Source organism: Diceros bicornis, chromosome 7 (genome assembly GCF_020826845.1).
Source record: "Diceros bicornis minor isolate mBicDic1 chromosome 7, mDicBic1.mat.cur, whole genome shotgun sequence".
NCBI lineage: Eukaryota > Metazoa > Chordata > Mammalia > Perissodactyla > Rhinocerotidae > Diceros > Diceros bicornis.
Genome location: NC_080746.1, coordinates 9,510,859 through 9,528,568, shown reverse-complemented (window position 1 = coordinate 9,528,568; position 17,710 = coordinate 9,510,859). Strand labels below are relative to the sequence as shown.

Here is a 17,710-nt window from a genome sequence, read left to right as displayed (position 1 = left end):
CCCTTTCCTAGTCCTTCTAGTAGCCTCCAGCAAACCATCCCGTTGTCGTCATCGTGAGGCACCAGCCGAACACACCTCCTGGTGGAATAAGCACCTTCCTCTGCTTGTGGGGTGCCTGCTCTGAGCTGGGTGCTTCTCAGGCATTTTCTCATTTACAATCCTGACTACACCCTAACATGTGGGTATTATTAGCTCCATTTTACAGAAGAGGAAACCAAGGCTTAGAGAGAGGAAATCACTTAACACAGGTGGCGGCTAATTAGTGGTGGAAGCAGGAGCTGAAACAGAGGCTTCTTGAACTCCAGAGCCCATCCATCCTCTCTCATGCCACATACTGCTTTCCAGTCCCTTCTTATCTGTGGGCAAAGACAGAGCCCCAGGGAGGCCTGCTTATGGGCTGGGCCACACCAAGGCTCTCTGTAGAGAGTCACCACGCCCCTCCCTGCCCTTTATTTTTGGGATGCTTCAGGTCAGGTTCTGACTGGCTTTTTTCTCCCGTAGGACATTCTCGGAGAGGTTTGCAGTCGGAGAGGAAATGCCTTTGTGGGAGATTCTCCACAGGCTGCGCTGTGCATTGCTCTGGCCCCAGTGCTGCACGAGGAAGCCACTGCTGGCTGTCCTCCAGACCCCTCCCAGGAAGTGGCATGGCCAGGCTCTTCTTGGGAAGGGCCTCTCTTTTGTAGTGGGAGGACCACATTGTGACCAGCCTGTGGTCTTTCCAGGGGATCTGAGAGGCCCAGATGTTCCTGGGCAGGTACCTCTGCTCTATCCCTCTGCATCTCAGATAGTTGCACTTGACCTTAGCCAAGCCGACGCAGAGCCGATGTTGTAGTGCATTGTTCTCAGCCCTCCGAACTCAGGGTGAAGTGTGCAGATGCTAAACCGGCCCCTGCCCCCGGCCTTTGCTGACATTACTTGTGCCAGCACTTCTGGGAGTGGGCAGAGGAGCCCTATACTGGTCTGGTTGTGTCAGTGCCCTGGCCTCCTGATCTGCCCCACTCAGTGAACTGGGAGGCCCATCATGACTGAGAGGTGGAAGGGGCAGCTGTGTGAACCCAGCCACTCATCTCGCTGGCTCTCCAGCAGGGTTCTCTCTCGGATTTAGGGTAGGGAGTTCACTGACCTGGAAGGAGGTCGAGTTTGCAAAGGGCTCTTGGAGCTTGGGGGAAGTGGAAAAGAGTGGAAGTCCATGGGTTTGAGCCCTGTGAGAACAGGGGCCTTCTTATCTTAACCTCCTTGCAGGTGGGCTTCTTCAGAAGCCCATGTCTTTGGGATCCACACATGCCCTAGGAAGGGTTCCCTGAAGACTGTTGACAGCAGCTGATAAAAGGGTGTGAGGAAGGGCTGGAAGCCCTGGGTTGACAGGAAAGGTCTGTGTAATCCCCATCTTGACAGGGGAGGGGGTGAGTTCTGCTTTGTCATGCAAGGGCTGTGTCAGCTGAGATACTGTGGCTCCAGGCAGGCAGAGATGCTAATCCCATCACTAACAAGAATCCCAACAGAGTGGGAAACCCACACACAGTAACTTCTAGAACCTAAGCCTTTCCCTGCCCTGGTGTGTAGCTGGCTCCATCTGCAGAAGGAACTCCCAATCTGACTGTGTTTGCCTGTGGTCCTGAATAAAGTGGGAAGGGGCCCACGGAGACAGCTTTTCCCAAGTCCTGTGGGCAGTGGAGGGGGCGGATGCGGACCAGGACTGTGGGTCCGCAGCAGAGCATGTACACAGTGCTCACCAGGAAGAGCCTAAAGAGCTGGCCACGTCCGAGCTGCCGTGGCCCCTGTGGGGACAGCTTTGGCGGCCGAGTGTCAGCTGTGGTGGACCCCCAAGAGCAGATCGTTGGGGACAGGATAGCCTGAGTGTAGATCCACTGAGCTTAGTGGCCTTTCATGACTTGGCTGTTCTCCTGGAGGGGCCAGAGAGCTTACATAGCTCTCTGGGGTGTCTCTCCAGGGCCGGTGCATGGCTGCGTGAACCTTCTCTCTCCCTCTTTCCAGTGGGTGTATAACATTCTCGACAAGAAGGCAGAAGCCGATCGGATTGTTTTTGAGAACCCAGATCCCTCTGACGGCTTTGTTCTCATCCCTGACCTCAAGTGGAACCAACAACAGGTAAAAGATTTCTTACTGGGCCCTCTAGGGTCTCTGAGTACCCTGCTTTAGGTTGCTGGCCCTCTTTTACTCCTGTCCTTCTTTCTCCTCTTGGTCTCTCTCTCTAAGCAGTAATTAACCAACAAGGAGAGGCCTGAGCTCTCTGCAGTGAGAGTGCATGCCTGTCCTGTTTACACCTTAACGGGTCAGCTTACAGCCTTCCCTGGCTCTCCTCCCACCCAAGGGGAAGAGTGGGCCGATGTTTGCATCCATAACCACATGGCCGTTCCTTAACCAGCACAGTGGCTTGGGCTGCCACCCTACTTCCAGGAGCACCTGGGGCCCTGTGGACTGTACGTTCTCTCTGTCCCCCTGGACACCAGCAGATCCAGGCAGGCCCATGGTCTGAAGCACTGGCTGGCAGGAACCATGGTGACCAACCGAAGGAGTCCCCTGCACTGCCCAAGTTGCAGAGGAGGTCTTTCAGCGGCCCAGGCTTCCCCCAAGCCCCTCAGCTCTGTTTCCTGGCCTCCACGTGCCCCTCAGTTCTCCTAACCTTCTAAGGAGCAGGTTTCCAGTGGAGCCATTTGCGCTCACATTGTCTCTCTCCAGTTCTCTGTAGCTTTTCTCTGTCTCTCCACCTTCTTGCTTCCCTTCCTCACTCTCCCACACCAGCTCATCACCAGTCACAGCTTACCATCGTGTCCTTGGGTGGACTTATACCCTGACAGTAACAGGAACAGGCAGAGCACCGTGTTACAGGAAGTGCTGTTTCCACCACAGGCTGGGGTTAGGCTGGGCTCCACCTGCAGCAGGACAGGGGCCGGGATAAGACCGAGGAAACCAGACACGGGATTGCTGAGTAGGAAGTGGGGCGTAGATAAACACCTCCCTCTCCTCCAGTTCAAGTCTTTGAGTAATCCAGGCTCGAATTTGCCATCCTGCTCTCAAGCGGACCCTTCTTGTTTCTGTGTTCCTCACGCAGAGACATCCCTTCTGGAGTCTGGCCCTGTCCGCCTCTCTGTAGACGCCTTTCCTCTTGCTTTCTCAGTTGTGGCCTGCCCTTTAGGCCTTTGAATGCTAAACTGAGCTCACCTGCAGTTTGCTACATTTTGGTTTGGTGAGTCCTAGACCTGCTATGCCCCCACTTCACTGCCACAGTGGGGGCCCCAGGGGCCTATGGGGTAAAGGGCCAGGATTTTGGCTCAGAGGCACACAGGCAAGTGAGCACCAGCTGTCTCTTACGAGACTGGTGGGAGTTGCTGAACGTGGCTTGAGGGGTGATAGGGAATTTGAAGGGCACTTCCAGAAGTTGCAGCTCTGAGTGATGATATGTTAGAGCCAGGTAAGATCAAAGCAGATAGCTCCCCATGTGTGGGGTGTTGTGGTGAGAGAGGCCGAGAGAACACCTGCCTGCACCCTCTCCGTCCCTCCTCCTGCAGCTTATTACCTGCCCGCCGTCCCCCCGCAAGGAAGCCAGGACTGGCTCTCGAGATGTTTGGGAACTGGGGCAAGGCCACAGAATAGGAATGCTGGTGGCAGCTCTGGGCAATGCGTTTGTGCATCTCTGCAACACCCCTGTCTGTGCCCTTGGGCAGCCCTGCGCCTGGAGGTTCTGGACCGCAGACTGGGTCATGGGAGGTGGGTTGTGGGGTAGGAGGAACTTCTGACTCACGAGGTCCTTGAAGACTGAAGAGCTTGTGATTTGCAGAGGGATGGTGGTCTGAGGGCCATGCAGGGACAACAAAAGATTGACTTGTGCAACTCTGTTCAAGGAGCCTGGAGCACACCTGAGCCCACGGCCCTGAGAACGGAAATCCATTGTCCACCTGGCCTGCCAGTGAAACTGCCCTCTCTCTGTCTCCTTTAAAACAAAAAAGTCTTCAGGAAGTGCACGGCTGGGGCGACTGGCCCTCAGAGGTTGTGAATGGGCCAGCTTAAATGTGACCGCATGGCCTGGCGGTTAAGTGCGCGTGCTCCACCACTGGCGGCCCAGGTTCGGATCCCGGGCGCGCACCGACACACCGCTTGTCCGGCCATGCTGAGGCGGTGTCCCACATACAGCAACTAGAAGGATGTGCAACTATGACATGCAACTATCTACTGGGGCTTTGGGGAAAAAAAGGAGGAAGATTGGCAATAGGTGTTAGCTCAGAGCCGGTCTTCCTCAGCAAAAAGAGGAAGATTGGCATGGATGTTAGCTCAGGGCTGCTCTTCCTCACAAAAAAAAAAAATGTGACTTCCCTTTATGGCCACACAGGTGCTATAGTTTTTAACTTTTGCTTGATTAGACCTGTCATATCAAGTATCGTATTTCAGTGTCTCAAATCTCTGACTTGTGACAGAATACTGAAATCAACACCTTCCTTAGAATTAGGCAGTGTATCCACAGGGAGACACAGGCCTGGACTTCTTTTCTTTGTCCTTCCTCTAGGGGAGGACTGAGGAGAGAGGTGCTCTGGCATTTGCTCTGAGGAGCCTTCCTAGCCACCCTGGAATCTCCTCCTCCTGCTGCTTCTGCCAGAAGTATATCTTTATTCCCCGCATTGATGGCCCAGGATTAAAGAGACTCTGTCCATATGTCCGTCCGTCATCCATCCATCCATCCATCCATCCATCTATCCATCCATCTCTCCATTCCACAGATATTTATCCAGTGCCTGATGTTTGCCAGGGACTCGGCCTCCCTCAAGGTTATAACATCCCTTCCTCAGTTCTCTTAAGAGATCACATGTATATTCTCTTTTATTTGTTTTTTGGGGTTTTTTTTTTTTTTTGGTAGGTCTAGTTAATACATGCACATGGTAAATATGCAAATAGTATAAAGAGTGTGCAGTGAAAGTAAGTTCCTCAGCCCACATTCTTCTCTTTCCCTTCCCCAGAAGGGACTATTTCCCCAGAAAAGATCATTTCTTTGTCTCTCCTTCCAGAGATCGTCGTTGCATATTGGACATCTAAGCATATATGTATGTGTTTACATAGACACACATACCCCTTCAGTGCACGTAATTTAGGTTCTTTGGTCTCAAGTTCTTGGACTGGGGAACTCTTCCTTTAAGTCACTCCAGAGATGGAGAGAGAGCTCTCCAAAGCTCCAGCCATTCTCTGTCTTGCCCCTCGCCACGAAGCTGTTGCTTTGATTTTACTGTCCTGCCTTGTAAAGAGAAATTGATGGTCTCTCTCTCTCCAAGTGATTGATGGGCCACCTTCTGGATGCCAGCCTGAGACCCTCGCCAGCCCCTGGTCTAGTTTTTTTCAGATCATTTCTCTGGGCCGGCGGCCCTTAGGCTGCCTACAGAAAATCTGGAGTCATGTCTAATATCAAACAATGGGTTTCTTTTCCCTCTCTCAGCTAGCCTGTGAGCTGACACCCAGCACCAGGCTTCATGCCTCATTCTGTGCCAGTGGAGCAGACAGGTGTGATTCAATGCCAAGTTTGGGATTTGTCAGTAGATATCATCTAAAACAAATGCCACTATTATTTGGGAATCCTGTGACAATGACACATAGGACAGCTGAAGACACCCACAGGTGTGCACATACACATCCCAAGTTCAAGCAATTCTGTTTCCTGGCGTCTCCTTGGGCCCCTAGCTAGTGAGAGAGTAAATGTCCTGGACATGGGCCATGAGAAGTGAGCATCCGGAAGAGACTTGTGGGCAAAACTGAGGCCTGGGTGGGCACAGCTCCACCATCTGCTGGGAGGTCCCAGCGGGCTCATCTGCGGCAGGTCTGGGGCAGAGAGCCCAGATTCTTAAAACTCTGGCAGAGAAGAGAATCTGTGGCGTTAAGAGACAATGTTGCCATGAAGAGGCACAGTTGGACACCAGGCACCATATGGAAAATCTCATTCTCAGTTTTTCAGTCGGGGCCCTTGGGGATTTTGTTGAGTGACTCATGGTCCCCAAATTACCGCCTTGAAGAATCTAGCAGCTCGGACTGCAGGGCTGATGCTGCTGGCTTCCCTCCCTGCCTTGCCCCTAGGAGCCCTGGTGTCTGGGGCCTGCCTCGCACATGGATGTGATAACCAGCCAGGGCCAGGGCGTGGGTGAGCAGGGAGGGGTGGAGGGTTTTCTGGGCAAGAGGAAAGTTCATTTGATCTCTGGCACCAGATCTTGTTGATTTTGGTTCTTTGCACTGTTGCGACCTCCAGGTTTTCAGCCAGGTGCTATTTTCAAGAAGGACAGCAGGAAGGGCCGCCTGTGAGACAGGGGAAGACAGAACAAGGTTAAGCGCTCTGGTGGTGCTCCTTGCCAAGCTGGCTCCAGGCTCCTTTTCTGCCCTCACGTCCCTGTGCACCCCTTCATGTGACAAATCGAGTTGCTTACTCGACCCCTTCCATGCCCTATACTTTCTTTCCTCTGAGCCTTTGCTTTCACTGTTCCCTCTACCTGAATGCCCTTTCTCCAAACTCTACCTCTTCTTCCAGACTTGGATCCCCGGCCTCCTCTTCTGAGAAGCCTCCCTGGATCACCCTAGCTATCTAGTCTTTCCTTCTTCCTCCTGTACTTTTATCGCTTTATGTCTTATGGTACTTACTTATGTACACATGATTAGACCATAAACTCTTGGAGGGAAAGAGTTGTCCTTGGCACTTTCTTGAACCTCCTTCCTGCGCTGCCCCCCCCTCCCCCATCAGCCCTGTGTGTATATAAATGCTCCTATATGCTATTCTTTAGCAGGAAGAATAAACAAGGTTCTGTTCCTTAGACTGTCCCACTCATCCTGGACATGTGGAGGCCCATGTTGCCTGGAGATCGGTCCTGCCTTGGGGTCTTTGGGATGAGCTGTGGCTGGCACTGCAGGCCTTGGGGGTGGATGCTTCCTTGCTTCCGTGGGGAATTCTAGAATGGTCAACCCTCCCGCCGGCTCTGGCCCCTGCTGGGCCTGGTTTACCCCTGCTGGTCTCTGCACAGCTCGATGACCTGTACCTGATTGCCATCTGCCATCGCCGGGGCATCAAGTCTCTTCGGGACCTTACTCCAGAGCACCTGCCGCTGCTCAGGAACATCCTCCGGGAGGGGCAGGTGAGTTGCCTTGGCCGAATCCACACTGAAGTCCAGAGGAATTATACTCCACCTCTCGGGGGTCCCCCAGTCACTTTCCTCATCCTTCCCAGAAGTCCCTCTGTCAAGGGGCTTCTCTCTGGATGGCAGCCGTGAGGGCCACATGAAAGCTCTTTGGATGGACTCACAAGGCCCCGTCACCTGGTCCTGCCCTCCCCTCCCCTCCAGCTCTCCTTTCAGCCTCCTTCCCTCACCCCCACGGCTGCCGTCCTCCGCCTGGGTTCCCAGTTTTGCCTCCCTGCCTTTCTCCTGCAGGTCCCATCTGGGACGCCCCCCTCTCCCCACCCCAGGATTCCCTGTCTTGCTTATGACAGCCACATCGTGCCAGATGTGTTTCTTGGGTAGATGGGTCCATGACTGCTGTGTGTACGCACGTACTTCATGTTCCCTGAGGGTAGACACTGAATTCTGTATCATGAGGCATTCTGAGATACTTTCTATCTGGGATATTTGTTGAATTGAATGAAATTAACAGGGGTACTAAAAGGAGCCCTGGAGGTGAGGGAAGATGGGGAAGAGTCTAGAATCTCGGGTTGTGGTCCTGGTTCTGACATTTGACCCTAACTTGCTGGGTGACCGTGGGCAGGTCACTTCATGTCACTCTCTGGGCCTCAGTGTCTGGATGGGGTCCTTGTAAATCCGCCATTCTGTGGGGTTGTTTTCAGCCTTCTTTCCACTCTGAGACATTTGAAGATGCCGCCCACCGTGCCAGGGCCCGGCAGTTGTGAGGGCGCCCAGCCAGGAGAGAGGCTCGTCCCCTTTCAACAAGGGCTGCTCTGAGGCTTTGATGCAGACCTGGAGGAAGGGCTTTGCCTGGCTCTGCTCTCTGTTCACCTCGGAACCCAGCTCCCCGTCACTGTGCCCTGACCTGCCTCCTCCCCTCTTGCCTGCCCATGTCACCATCTCTCTGGCTGCCTTTGTCTTTTTAGAGCGACTTGTTACTCTCCTGAAACAGCCTCAGGATGGCAGAGTGGCATCTTTCTCTCAAGGAGATGCTGGGCCAACAATTCCACCTGCCCTGGCGGCTCAGGCAGCCTCACCTGGCCGGCCAGCCCTGCTTATCCCAGGAAGGTCTCTGGGTGGTTTGGCCCTGCTCTCACCCTGCTGCAGAGATCCCTGGGGTGAGCTCCAAATGCAGAATAGAATTCTGGGGTGTATTCTGAGCCTGCTGAGCCCCTAGTCTTTTTCTCTTCACCTCTGACCTCCTCAGGGATTTGCCCACAATGGAAATCAGAGTCTCCTCTTAATTCCAAGCCTTGGAGTCTCCTGAACTGGGGTTTGGTGGAAAAAGCCCTACCCCAGAGCAAAGTAGGGGTGGGCAGAGGAGCTGAGGCCAAAGTAAATGCCTTCCACTTCTGCCAGGAGTCCAGTGAGACTTGGTGGGCTGTGTTATGCCTCCCTCGCCTGTGTGGGGACAGCCCTTCTCATGTCCGATCCCCCACCCCTTCTGTCACCAAGCCCTTAGCTCAGCCCCATCAGCTCCACTCTGTTCTGTGCTAAGAGGGAGAACAAGTCTGCCTCCCACTACTTCATGTTTTAAGTGCTTGTAAATCGTCCAGGGGGAGGATAGTCCCCGTGGCTGGAATCGGGGGCCTGTGCTTAGGCACTGGGACTTCCTAGATTCCCAGCAGCGACTGTTTGAGGAAGCAAATCTTTTATCCAGGCTGGAGTGGGGAACCCTGATTGTGGCCACTGTCCCCTTCCTTTGGGAGAAGGAGCCTCAGCTTTGCATTGTCACTTGTATTTGTTGATTCCCTAGAGTGGAAGACAGGGATCTGAAGCAAACAGTGGGCAGGAGCTGTTGGGAGAGTTTGTTTCAGGTGTCCAAAGGCTAGTCGGGGATTAGGACAGGAGGAGGGTTCTGGCGCTGGTTCATGGGCAGCACAATGACCACGTCCTGCCACTCCTCTTTCTTGTCAGGAAGCCATCCTGCAGCGCTACCAGGTAAAGGCAGACCGCCTCCGAGTGTACCTGCACTACCTGCCCTCCTACTACCACCTGCACGTGCACTTCACAGCCCTGGGCTTCGAGGCCCCTGGCGCGGGGGTGGAGCGGGCCCACCTGTTGGCGGAGGTGATTGAGAACCTAGAGTGTGATCCGGAATACTACCAGCAGCGAACCCTTACCTTTACCCTCAGGGCTGATGATCCCCTGCTCCCGCTCTTGCAGGAGGCCCAGAGGAGCTGAGTCGACCCAGGGGCTGTCAGGAGAAGAGCACAGATGTGTGGGATTGAGGGTGGGGGGAGTGGAATTTTTAGCTCCAAGTGAATTTTTTAAAAATATATTTTGTACTGGCTTATTCCTAGGATGTGAATAAAGTATTGGTCTCATTCGGTGTGGACTGATGGTGTGGCCTGGGGAGGCAGTGTGAGGGGAGCTGGAGTGGGCAGAACCGGGTGGGAAGATCCTGAGAAGGGAGGAAAGTCTCCGGGGGTGGTGGCTTTGGCTGACCTGGAAGGGTGCCAGGGGCTTTCTCCAAATCCCTGCCCGCGGCGTCTTGGACTCCCGTGTCCTGAATCGGACTGTGCCTCTCCCAGTTTTCACTCCTTCCTGTTCTGCTGCCTCTTGCTCCTTCCCATTTTCTGTATGTATCTTCCTAGTGGTTTTCTAGGTCCATGTGTCTGCGAGTTCCCCCAAAAAACAAAATAGTCTATGGAGATTTTCGATGGCACTTCCTCCTTCCTTCTCCTCCTCACCCCGTGTGTGAGTCAACCCAAGAAGATGAAAACTTCTTGTTAACAAGGATGAAGGATTGCTGCCTGGAAGTGGGAGGGTTTTAATAAGAATCAGATAATGCAAGCCCGAAAAGCCTGCTTTTGCCTCTTATTTGGTCAGCAAGTCCCTGGCCTTGAGTTTATTATCTAGGCAGGAAGACAAAACAGACTCACCTGGAGCAGCCAGAAGATCAAACACTAAACAGTGTATCAGCGAGGTCACAATGGTACCATTGCAGTGGGGTACAGAAGCTCTGAGGGGCTCGGGGTCAAGGTGTGACCAGCATCACAGGTCCCCATTCATAGAGTCTGAGGCTGATGGCCTATAGGGAGCCATCAGGGCCTTATCTGGGAGGGTGACGTCTACCACTACAGCAGAGCAGGGACATAGGCACGCTCATTGAGAGCACACAAACACATAAGGCACTCATCCCAGCACAGAGGACACACTGCCAGGGAGGGGCTGGCATTTGCTAGTTAAGGTGTGTCTGGGTCTTGCTCAGGGAGCTGCCTCAGGGGAGGCAGGATGCTGGGTTCTGCTAAGTGATAAGAGGGAAGCATAGGCAGAGGAGAGGGGCGGCTCTTAATCTGCATCCCCTGGACTGAGAACCAAGTTGAGCTCCTTTCCTTCATTCATCAACTGTTTCTTGAATACATGCTACAGGCGAGGCAGTGCCCTAGATACTGGTAAATGGTGCACACAGGGCCAGAAGTCTCTTCCTGGAGCCGACATTCATCATACAACATTGGACAAGACCCAAGGCATGCTGAGCCAGTTTCTTTGAAAGGGAGTGGGCATGCGGATTCGTGGAGTGATCTGCTGTGTAAGTGTACAGTGCGATGATGTGGCTTTATCATAAGCTTTGACTTACCGATCAACTCGCAAGCCAGCCAGCATCCTAGGTGTTGGGAATACAGAGATGACTAAAACACAGCTCCTACCCTGCAGGCTAATGGGGCAGACAGCCAAGCAAATGTAGGAGTAAAGATGACACACGGGAAGGTACCTTAAAAAGAGCCTCGGGGGGCTGGCCCGATGGCGTAGCAGTTAAGTGCGCGTGCTCTGCTGCGGCGGCCCGGGGTTCGCAGTTTCGGATCCCGGGCACACACCAACGCACCGCTTGTCAAGCCATGCTATGGTGGTGTCCCATATAAAGTAGAGGAAGATGGGCACGGATGTTAGCCCAGGGCCAATCTTCCTCTGCATAAAAGGGGAAGATTGGCAACAGATGTTAGCTCAGGGCTGATCTTCCTCACCAAAAAAAAAAAAAAAAAGGCTTCCTCGGGAGAGTCTGGTGCCAAGGGTTACCCTAGGACGACCTATAGAGAATGCTTTTGGAATTGCCACAGTATTGGGCACAGTGACCAACCCAGCACGCCTCCAGCAGGACAGTCTAAATGGAGTAAGGCGCTAAGGGTGCTGAGGCTGAAGGGGGCTGGGTTAGAGGGAGAGGTGTGGCACTGGGGTGGGACGGCCTTCCTCCACCAGGTGGAGATTACAGCAGGGGGCACCAGCTGGCTTTGAAGGGGAGCCCTGGCTTGTCTTTCTCCACGTCTAAAAAAAATAAGTGGGAGGCCTGAAGAGGAGACCCCTTCTGAACTGTCGTGAAGATAAAAGAGGCCGAGCAGAGGAATGGAGCAGATACTAACCCAGAGAGGCCCCTCCTTGCAGAGTGGAGGGACCCAATCCCTCTTCTTGACAGATCAAGTTCTATCAGCGGGGCTTTCATCTGGCTTCACATGCAGGGTGTAGGCTTGGAAAAGACTAACAGGCAGCCAATCCTGAACCAAAAGGAAGACTGCTGGGAGCCTCCCAGGGGATGGGGTCTCTATCTCCCTGGAACTGTGCCCTGTGAAGACATTCCCTGCGTCTCCAGACTTGACTCCCTAGCCTGACCTGTCCCATCTCTCCTCCCTCCTCACGGGTTTACTCATCCATCCATCACATTTCTACCAACCATCTTGCATGGGCCAGCACTACAAGGTGATGACAGGGACAGGCATGTCAATAAGACCTGTGGAGCTGTACCCTCCAGAAGCACAGTTCAGGGGGGTGGGAGAGCATAGGACGAGGCAGAAGGTAAGGGCTGTTCTAGAAGGAGGCCTCGCTTTGCTCCTTTGTAGTGCTGGGAGGTGGAGAGGGTGCTTGTGTGTCAGGACCAACTCTGCTTTCAGAAGTGAAGAGGGTCGATTCTCCTGGGGTGCCAGGAATAGGAGTAGCCAAGACCCAGGGAGCAGCCCTGCAATCTGGAAACTGCTCTGGGAGAGGACCTCAGGAGTTCAGCTTCTTGTCCCCCAAAAGCCCAGCAGTGGCCAGTGTCACTGACCACCAGGACATTTGCTTTCACTCCAGGAAACAGCTGGTCAGATGGTGGTGGGCCACGAAATGTGTCCTGTTGACCCTCCATCCGAGATAGACCTACTTGCCTTTGTCGTCACCTGAAACAGTTTCTTCCCTGCAACCCCATCTTACCTGAATCCTGGGACTCTTGAAGAGCTGCAGGGAAGAACCGTCTGAGTCAAGAGGCCAGTCGCTTTGTCATGCCTTGTCTGAATTCACGGAGGGCCTGGCGCAGGTCTCTTCTCTGAGGCCCAAGCACTCTGACTACACATTCCACCTCCCTGTCATTTCTAGGGAGTCTCTGTTCCCAGGGGCCACAGGGGTCCAAGAGCAGCTCTGTCTACCACAGGCACTATGGGCCTGGAGCAGGTGGCAGCAACGGGGCCACCACCCGAGGGCTTTCACCTGCGAGGAAAGGAGCTCCACTGTGAATCCTGGTCCTTGGTCCAGGGATGCCGATTAACAGCCACCCCTCGGGGCCGGCCCGGTGGTGCAAGCGGTTAAGTGCGCGTGCTCCACTGCGGCGGCCCAGGCTTTGCCGGTTCGGATCCCTGGGCGCGCACCGTCGCACTGCTTGTCGAGCCATGCTGTGGCGGCGTCCCATATAAAGTGGAGGCCGATGGGCACGGATGTTAGCCCAGGGACAGTCTTCCTTAGCAAAAAAAGAGGAGGATTGGCATCAGATGTTAGCTCAGGGCTGATCTTCCTCACAAAAAAAAAGAGCCACCCCTCACTGCCTCAGCTTTGCTCCTGCTGTCACTTTGGTCAACCCACCATCCTGCCTCCCCTGAGAGAGCTTGCTGAGCAAGACCCACTATCCCTCAGCCCCGCCTTGACTAGCAATGCCAGCCCCTCCCTGGTAGCATGATACAGCTGTCCTCTGCTGGGATGAGTGCCTTCTGTGTTTAATTGTGTGCCCTCGACGTGCGTGCCTGTGTCCCTGCTCTGCTGGAGCCGTGGTAGCTGTCACCCTTCCCCCATAAATCCTGGCTGGCTCCACACCTGGCTGTCAGCCCCCAGGACGTGGCCTACTTTCTTCTTGGCTTGGTGGGAGAAGGAAGGAAGCAGTTGCGGGCATGACTGCCATTGTTCCTTGGCTCCTCTCAGTATGCCCAAAAGTTTCCTCATAGAGCAAAATTGCTGAGTGTTCTATATTTGTCAACCTGCCTTCCCGAAACTAAGAAAAATAACATTTCAGAATGAGTTGGGGGGCCCGCCCTGTGGCTTAGCCGTTAAGTCTGTGCGCTCTGCTACTGGCAGCCTGGGTTCGGATCCCGGGCGCACACGGACGCACCCCTTGTCCAGCCATGCTGAGGCCGCATGCCACATACAGCAACTGGAAGGATGTACAACTGTGACATACAACTATCTACTGGGGCTTTGGGGAGAAAAAGGGGGGAAAAAAAAGGAGGAGGATTGGCAATAGGTGTTAGCTCAGGGCCGGTATTCCTCAGCATAAAGAGGAGGATTGGCAGGGATGTTAGCTCAGGGCTGATCTTCCTCACAAAAAAAAAAAAAAAAAGATAGAATGATTTGGACATTTAAGCTCCACTTTGCATTTCCCTGTTGAATACAGATCCCCAAAATGAGAGACAAAACAAGAAACAATTACATACAAAGTCATATTTTAAAATGTTTCTCTTGTAACACTTCCATATCCAAACACTTTACTATATCTGTTTTCTTTCTGAACAGGTTGATGTAGGTCTGCTAACTCTTCCTTCTCAGAAAGGACTAAATCTTTATTACAAATACGTATATGGAATATTAAAATGTCCTTTCTTTTACAAGAAGATGGTGATAATTAACAGTAGCTGTTTTTTAAATATCCTCACTTAGCAAAATAAATGTTGGCAACCATATGTTTGCTCTATTATTAGTATTATTACTGAAATTAGATTGAATTCTGAAACTTATATAAGCTTGAAGTTACCAAGTTTTAACCACTGTTAAAAAATAAGCATGGACTGAATCTGTTCAAAGTGTTTCAATTCAATAACAGGTTTGAACATCTACCCTACTTGTTTTTTTCCTTTTAGCAAGAATCGGGCAATAGAGCTCACATGGGGCATCTGATTTAGTGAGGAACATAGGCATTTATTACAAAGTAATTACAAGAGTGGTGAGTGCCTTGAGAAAAGCAGAGGGGGCCACGGGAGCTTATGCCAAGAGAAGTCAAACTTCTAGGCTAAAACTTGACAGCCCAACGGCCCACACAAGCAAAGGCCCAGCAGCTCGGGAGCCTCAGCATGGCTGGGACCTAGAGCTGAGCTTCTAGCGTGGGGCACACACGTACAATTAGCACACTGGCCAGTTTTTCCTTCAGGACCATGATGAAGAGATGAAAGTCCAGGCTTAGGGGAGATTTCTTAACATTCTGTTCCCCTTGCACTTGAGAGGCAGTGCGGCCTGATGGTTCTGGCATAGAAGCTGCACCATAACCAAGTATGATCTTGGACAAGTTACATAACGGCTCCTAACCGAGGAGCAATAACAGTGCCCACCCCCAGGGCTTTTGTGAGCATTAAACAAGAGGATTTTGTAATCGCTCGGTAAATGTTAGCTGCTATTTTCCTACTGTGAAAAGGACCAAAAAGGATGTAAACAGAGATATTTGGGCTAGATATTAAAAAGAACTTCCTGATTTGAAAATCTGTGAAATCCTAGATTATGCTGTGGAGGCCTGGTAACCAAGAGATTTTAAGGCAAAAAGCAAGCCATAAACTATCTGTGGTTAATCGATTATGGCCTTAAACAGAGGCAAGGGCTGTGTGCGATGACTTCTGGGGATCTCGTCCAGCCCACAGGTTCCTGGAATGCACTTTAGCCTTGGTACTGGCAGATTTCTTAGACTACAGCAGTGATGTCCCCTGCTACTGAGAACCCTGGGAACAGCTCAGCTCCATGGTCCAGCCATATACATCCGATAAAAATAGGAGCTGAAATACCATCCTGAAGTTGCTATTTTTAAAAGCGTCTAAGATGCTGGATTGGGTTTATTTCTTCCTCAAACGGCACCTTGCTGTTCCCTCCGCCTGGTGGGCAGGATGCTAACGTGGCACTTGTGAGGGACAGGAGCCAGAAGCCTGTGAGGCACATTTGTCAAGGGGCCCCATGCCTCCTACCCACACCCACTGCCTGCCAGGGAGGAGCCGTGAGGCGGTGGCTTCCCAGCTCTAGAGGCACCTGCCCCTCCACGCCCGCCCTTTGCTCCTGTCTCCTCCCTCTGCTCCTGGGCCCCTCTGGTTGCCCCAGCAGAGAGGTGTCATCCACTTCCTCCACAGCAGAGGCAGAGCCAGAGAGGTAAAGGGGGGCAGAGGGAATGGGAATGGAGGCAGCAGAGCTCGGAAGGGGACCGGGACCCAGACTGCTGCTCCTCAGGTTGTCTTGACCCACCCTTGGCACAGCTGCTCTCTGAGAGGTACAGTTCCCAGGAGCCAGAGCCCTGCTTGCTCCATCACATCGCCTCTTGCGGAGCAACTTGCAGTGTCTTGCAGGTGGGCCGAAGGGGTGCGATGGAGCTGGGAGCGGTTCAGATTGCTCTAGAACTCAGTGCCTGGAATAGAAAAAGCATCAGAATTGCTTCCTTCCTGCCCCACAGATGATATGGCTTCTGGGTGGCTAGCTAAGCATCTGGCTGTGCTGCTAAGATACTGAAGGGGAAAGATCATGAGTAAGCACGTTGTGGCCAAAGGAGAGGAGTCAGAATTACAGTTAGCTTCTGGGCACCCAGGAACCAGGCGTGGGATAAGCTGGAGAGGGGGAGAGGACGAGATCTGAATACAGCTTATAGGTTACAGGAGGGATTCCACCTTCATAATACACACACTTAGAGAGCATATGATACTTTTAGAGCAAATTCACAGCCACTGCCTAATTTAATACCAACAATAGCCACTTGAACAAGCACAGTTATTTCCACTTTTTTTTCTAGTAAGAAAACTAAAACCATTTGGTAAGAGGCAGAGCTGGAAATCAGGTCTCCAGGAGCGAAAGTTGGCCCTTCAGTTATGTTTTCAGGCAGAGTGGAGTTCACATGGTGCAGAGCAACAATTGCTAACTGTGTTTAGTTCATCAGAGTTAGCAAAGTTGAGAAGCTGGGCTGATTCTCAGTTCAGCTCTGCCAGACTCACCTTGTTGCTTCAGGCAGGCGCTTACTCTCTTGGGGCCAGTTTTCCCATCTGTAAAACAGGGAGGGTGGTCCCTCTTCCTCTTGACTTGCCCAGGGCAGAGACTTGAGTCATTGAGTTCTTTCTACCTAGCTTAGTTCCAGGCCCAGAGCTGACATCCAATAAGGCACCATTCAAACACAATTAAGTTAGACATCCGTGAAATGCAGAAAAATAGCCTCTGCCCATGCAAGGTACAATTTAGGATGGCACGGTCACCTGTGGAACAACTTGGAGGCGACTCTTCACTCACCACATCTCCACTTTGCTCATGCGCAGTAGAGCTTCTTGAGTTACCTGTTCTCACCAAACAAGCCCTCCACTTTCAGCTGGAGTGAACCTTTAGCTGGCACGTCTCTGAACCCCCTTCGCACGCACTGTCACTTACATCTTACACTTAGTCATTTCCTGTCCTGCCGTATTCTTGAATGGGAGTCCAGTGAGCCTTCTCTCTGCAGCCGAATAGTAAGCTTCCAGGGTCTTACACTTTCCCGGGAGACCCTGGAGCTCCCAGCACCAAGCTGTTACCCGAGTGTCTCGGGGGCTGTGGATTGTGCTGCGGGTGACTTCTGGACTGTTCTCCTTCAGCCTGAGTAGTTCCCAGGTTTGACTGGGGATGTCTGGGCCCAAGGAACTAGGGTCAGGGGCCTCATGGGGTTTCCCCTGGAGACAAGATGCCTGGCAGCTCCCGTAAGGAACAGAAACTGAGAAGCTTTCTCAAGGTCACGATAGCGTGTGCACAGGAGGGGTGCAGAGGGAGCAGTTTGGAGGCGGCAGGTCCCGCCGAGGGCGGAGGAAGGACTCAGGTCTCAGTCCAGGGCACCTGGCCGCTGCTGTGCACTGAGGGGTGGGCTCCCGGAACAAGGCCCTCCCCCTTCCGTGTCTCACTTTCTTAAGTGAGGGAAGGACACGCTTCACCGCATGGGAGAGTGGAGAACCCTTTGTTGGGTCTCATTGTTCCCGGGAAGGTGTGGGGAGGCTGCGCTGGGCATATCCATCGTTGGCGCCACTCACAGGAGCTCCCCCGCTCCGGGTTCTACCCTCACCCCATCCGGCCTCCTCTTCCTACCCTCCGCGCCTGCCCCGCTCGACCCCTCCGCGCCCCTCGCTTCGGGGCACCGCCGCCTGCCCTCTCCTTCGCCCTCCGCGGCCCCCACACACCCCCGGCAGGCGGGCGTGCTGCCGGCCGCGCGCGGGATCGCCCACCCCGCCAGCGCACAGCCCTTCCTTCTTCTCCACCCCGCCCTTCCTCCTCCTGCCCGCCCGCTGGCTCCCCGGAGTCGGCTCTCCGGCCGTGTGCGCAAGCGTGTCCGGCCCCTTCCCCGCCCTCGC

The 17,710-nt window shown here is 53.3% G+C and overlaps 1 protein-coding gene across 3 annotated transcripts in view; it reads left to right on the top strand.

The window, feature by feature from the left end:
• Positions 1-9,489, top strand: part of DCPS (decapping enzyme, scavenger) — a 38,241-nt gene extending 28,752 nt beyond the window's left edge. For 2 of the 3 annotated variants that reach the window (XM_058544837.1, XM_058544836.1), the window contains exons 4-6: positions 1,996-2,109; positions 7,005-7,115; positions 9,075-9,489. In XM_058544837.1, the coding sequence (XP_058400820.1) occupies positions 1,996-2,109; positions 7,005-7,115; positions 9,075-9,341 (492 nt within the window). In that variant the 3' untranslated portion in view covers positions 9,342-9,489. The remainder of the gene's footprint in view (positions 1-1,995; positions 2,110-7,004; positions 7,116-9,074) is intronic. The other variant, XM_058544838.1, reaches the window with a different exon arrangement.
• Positions 9,490-17,710: the final 8,221 nt, after the last annotated feature.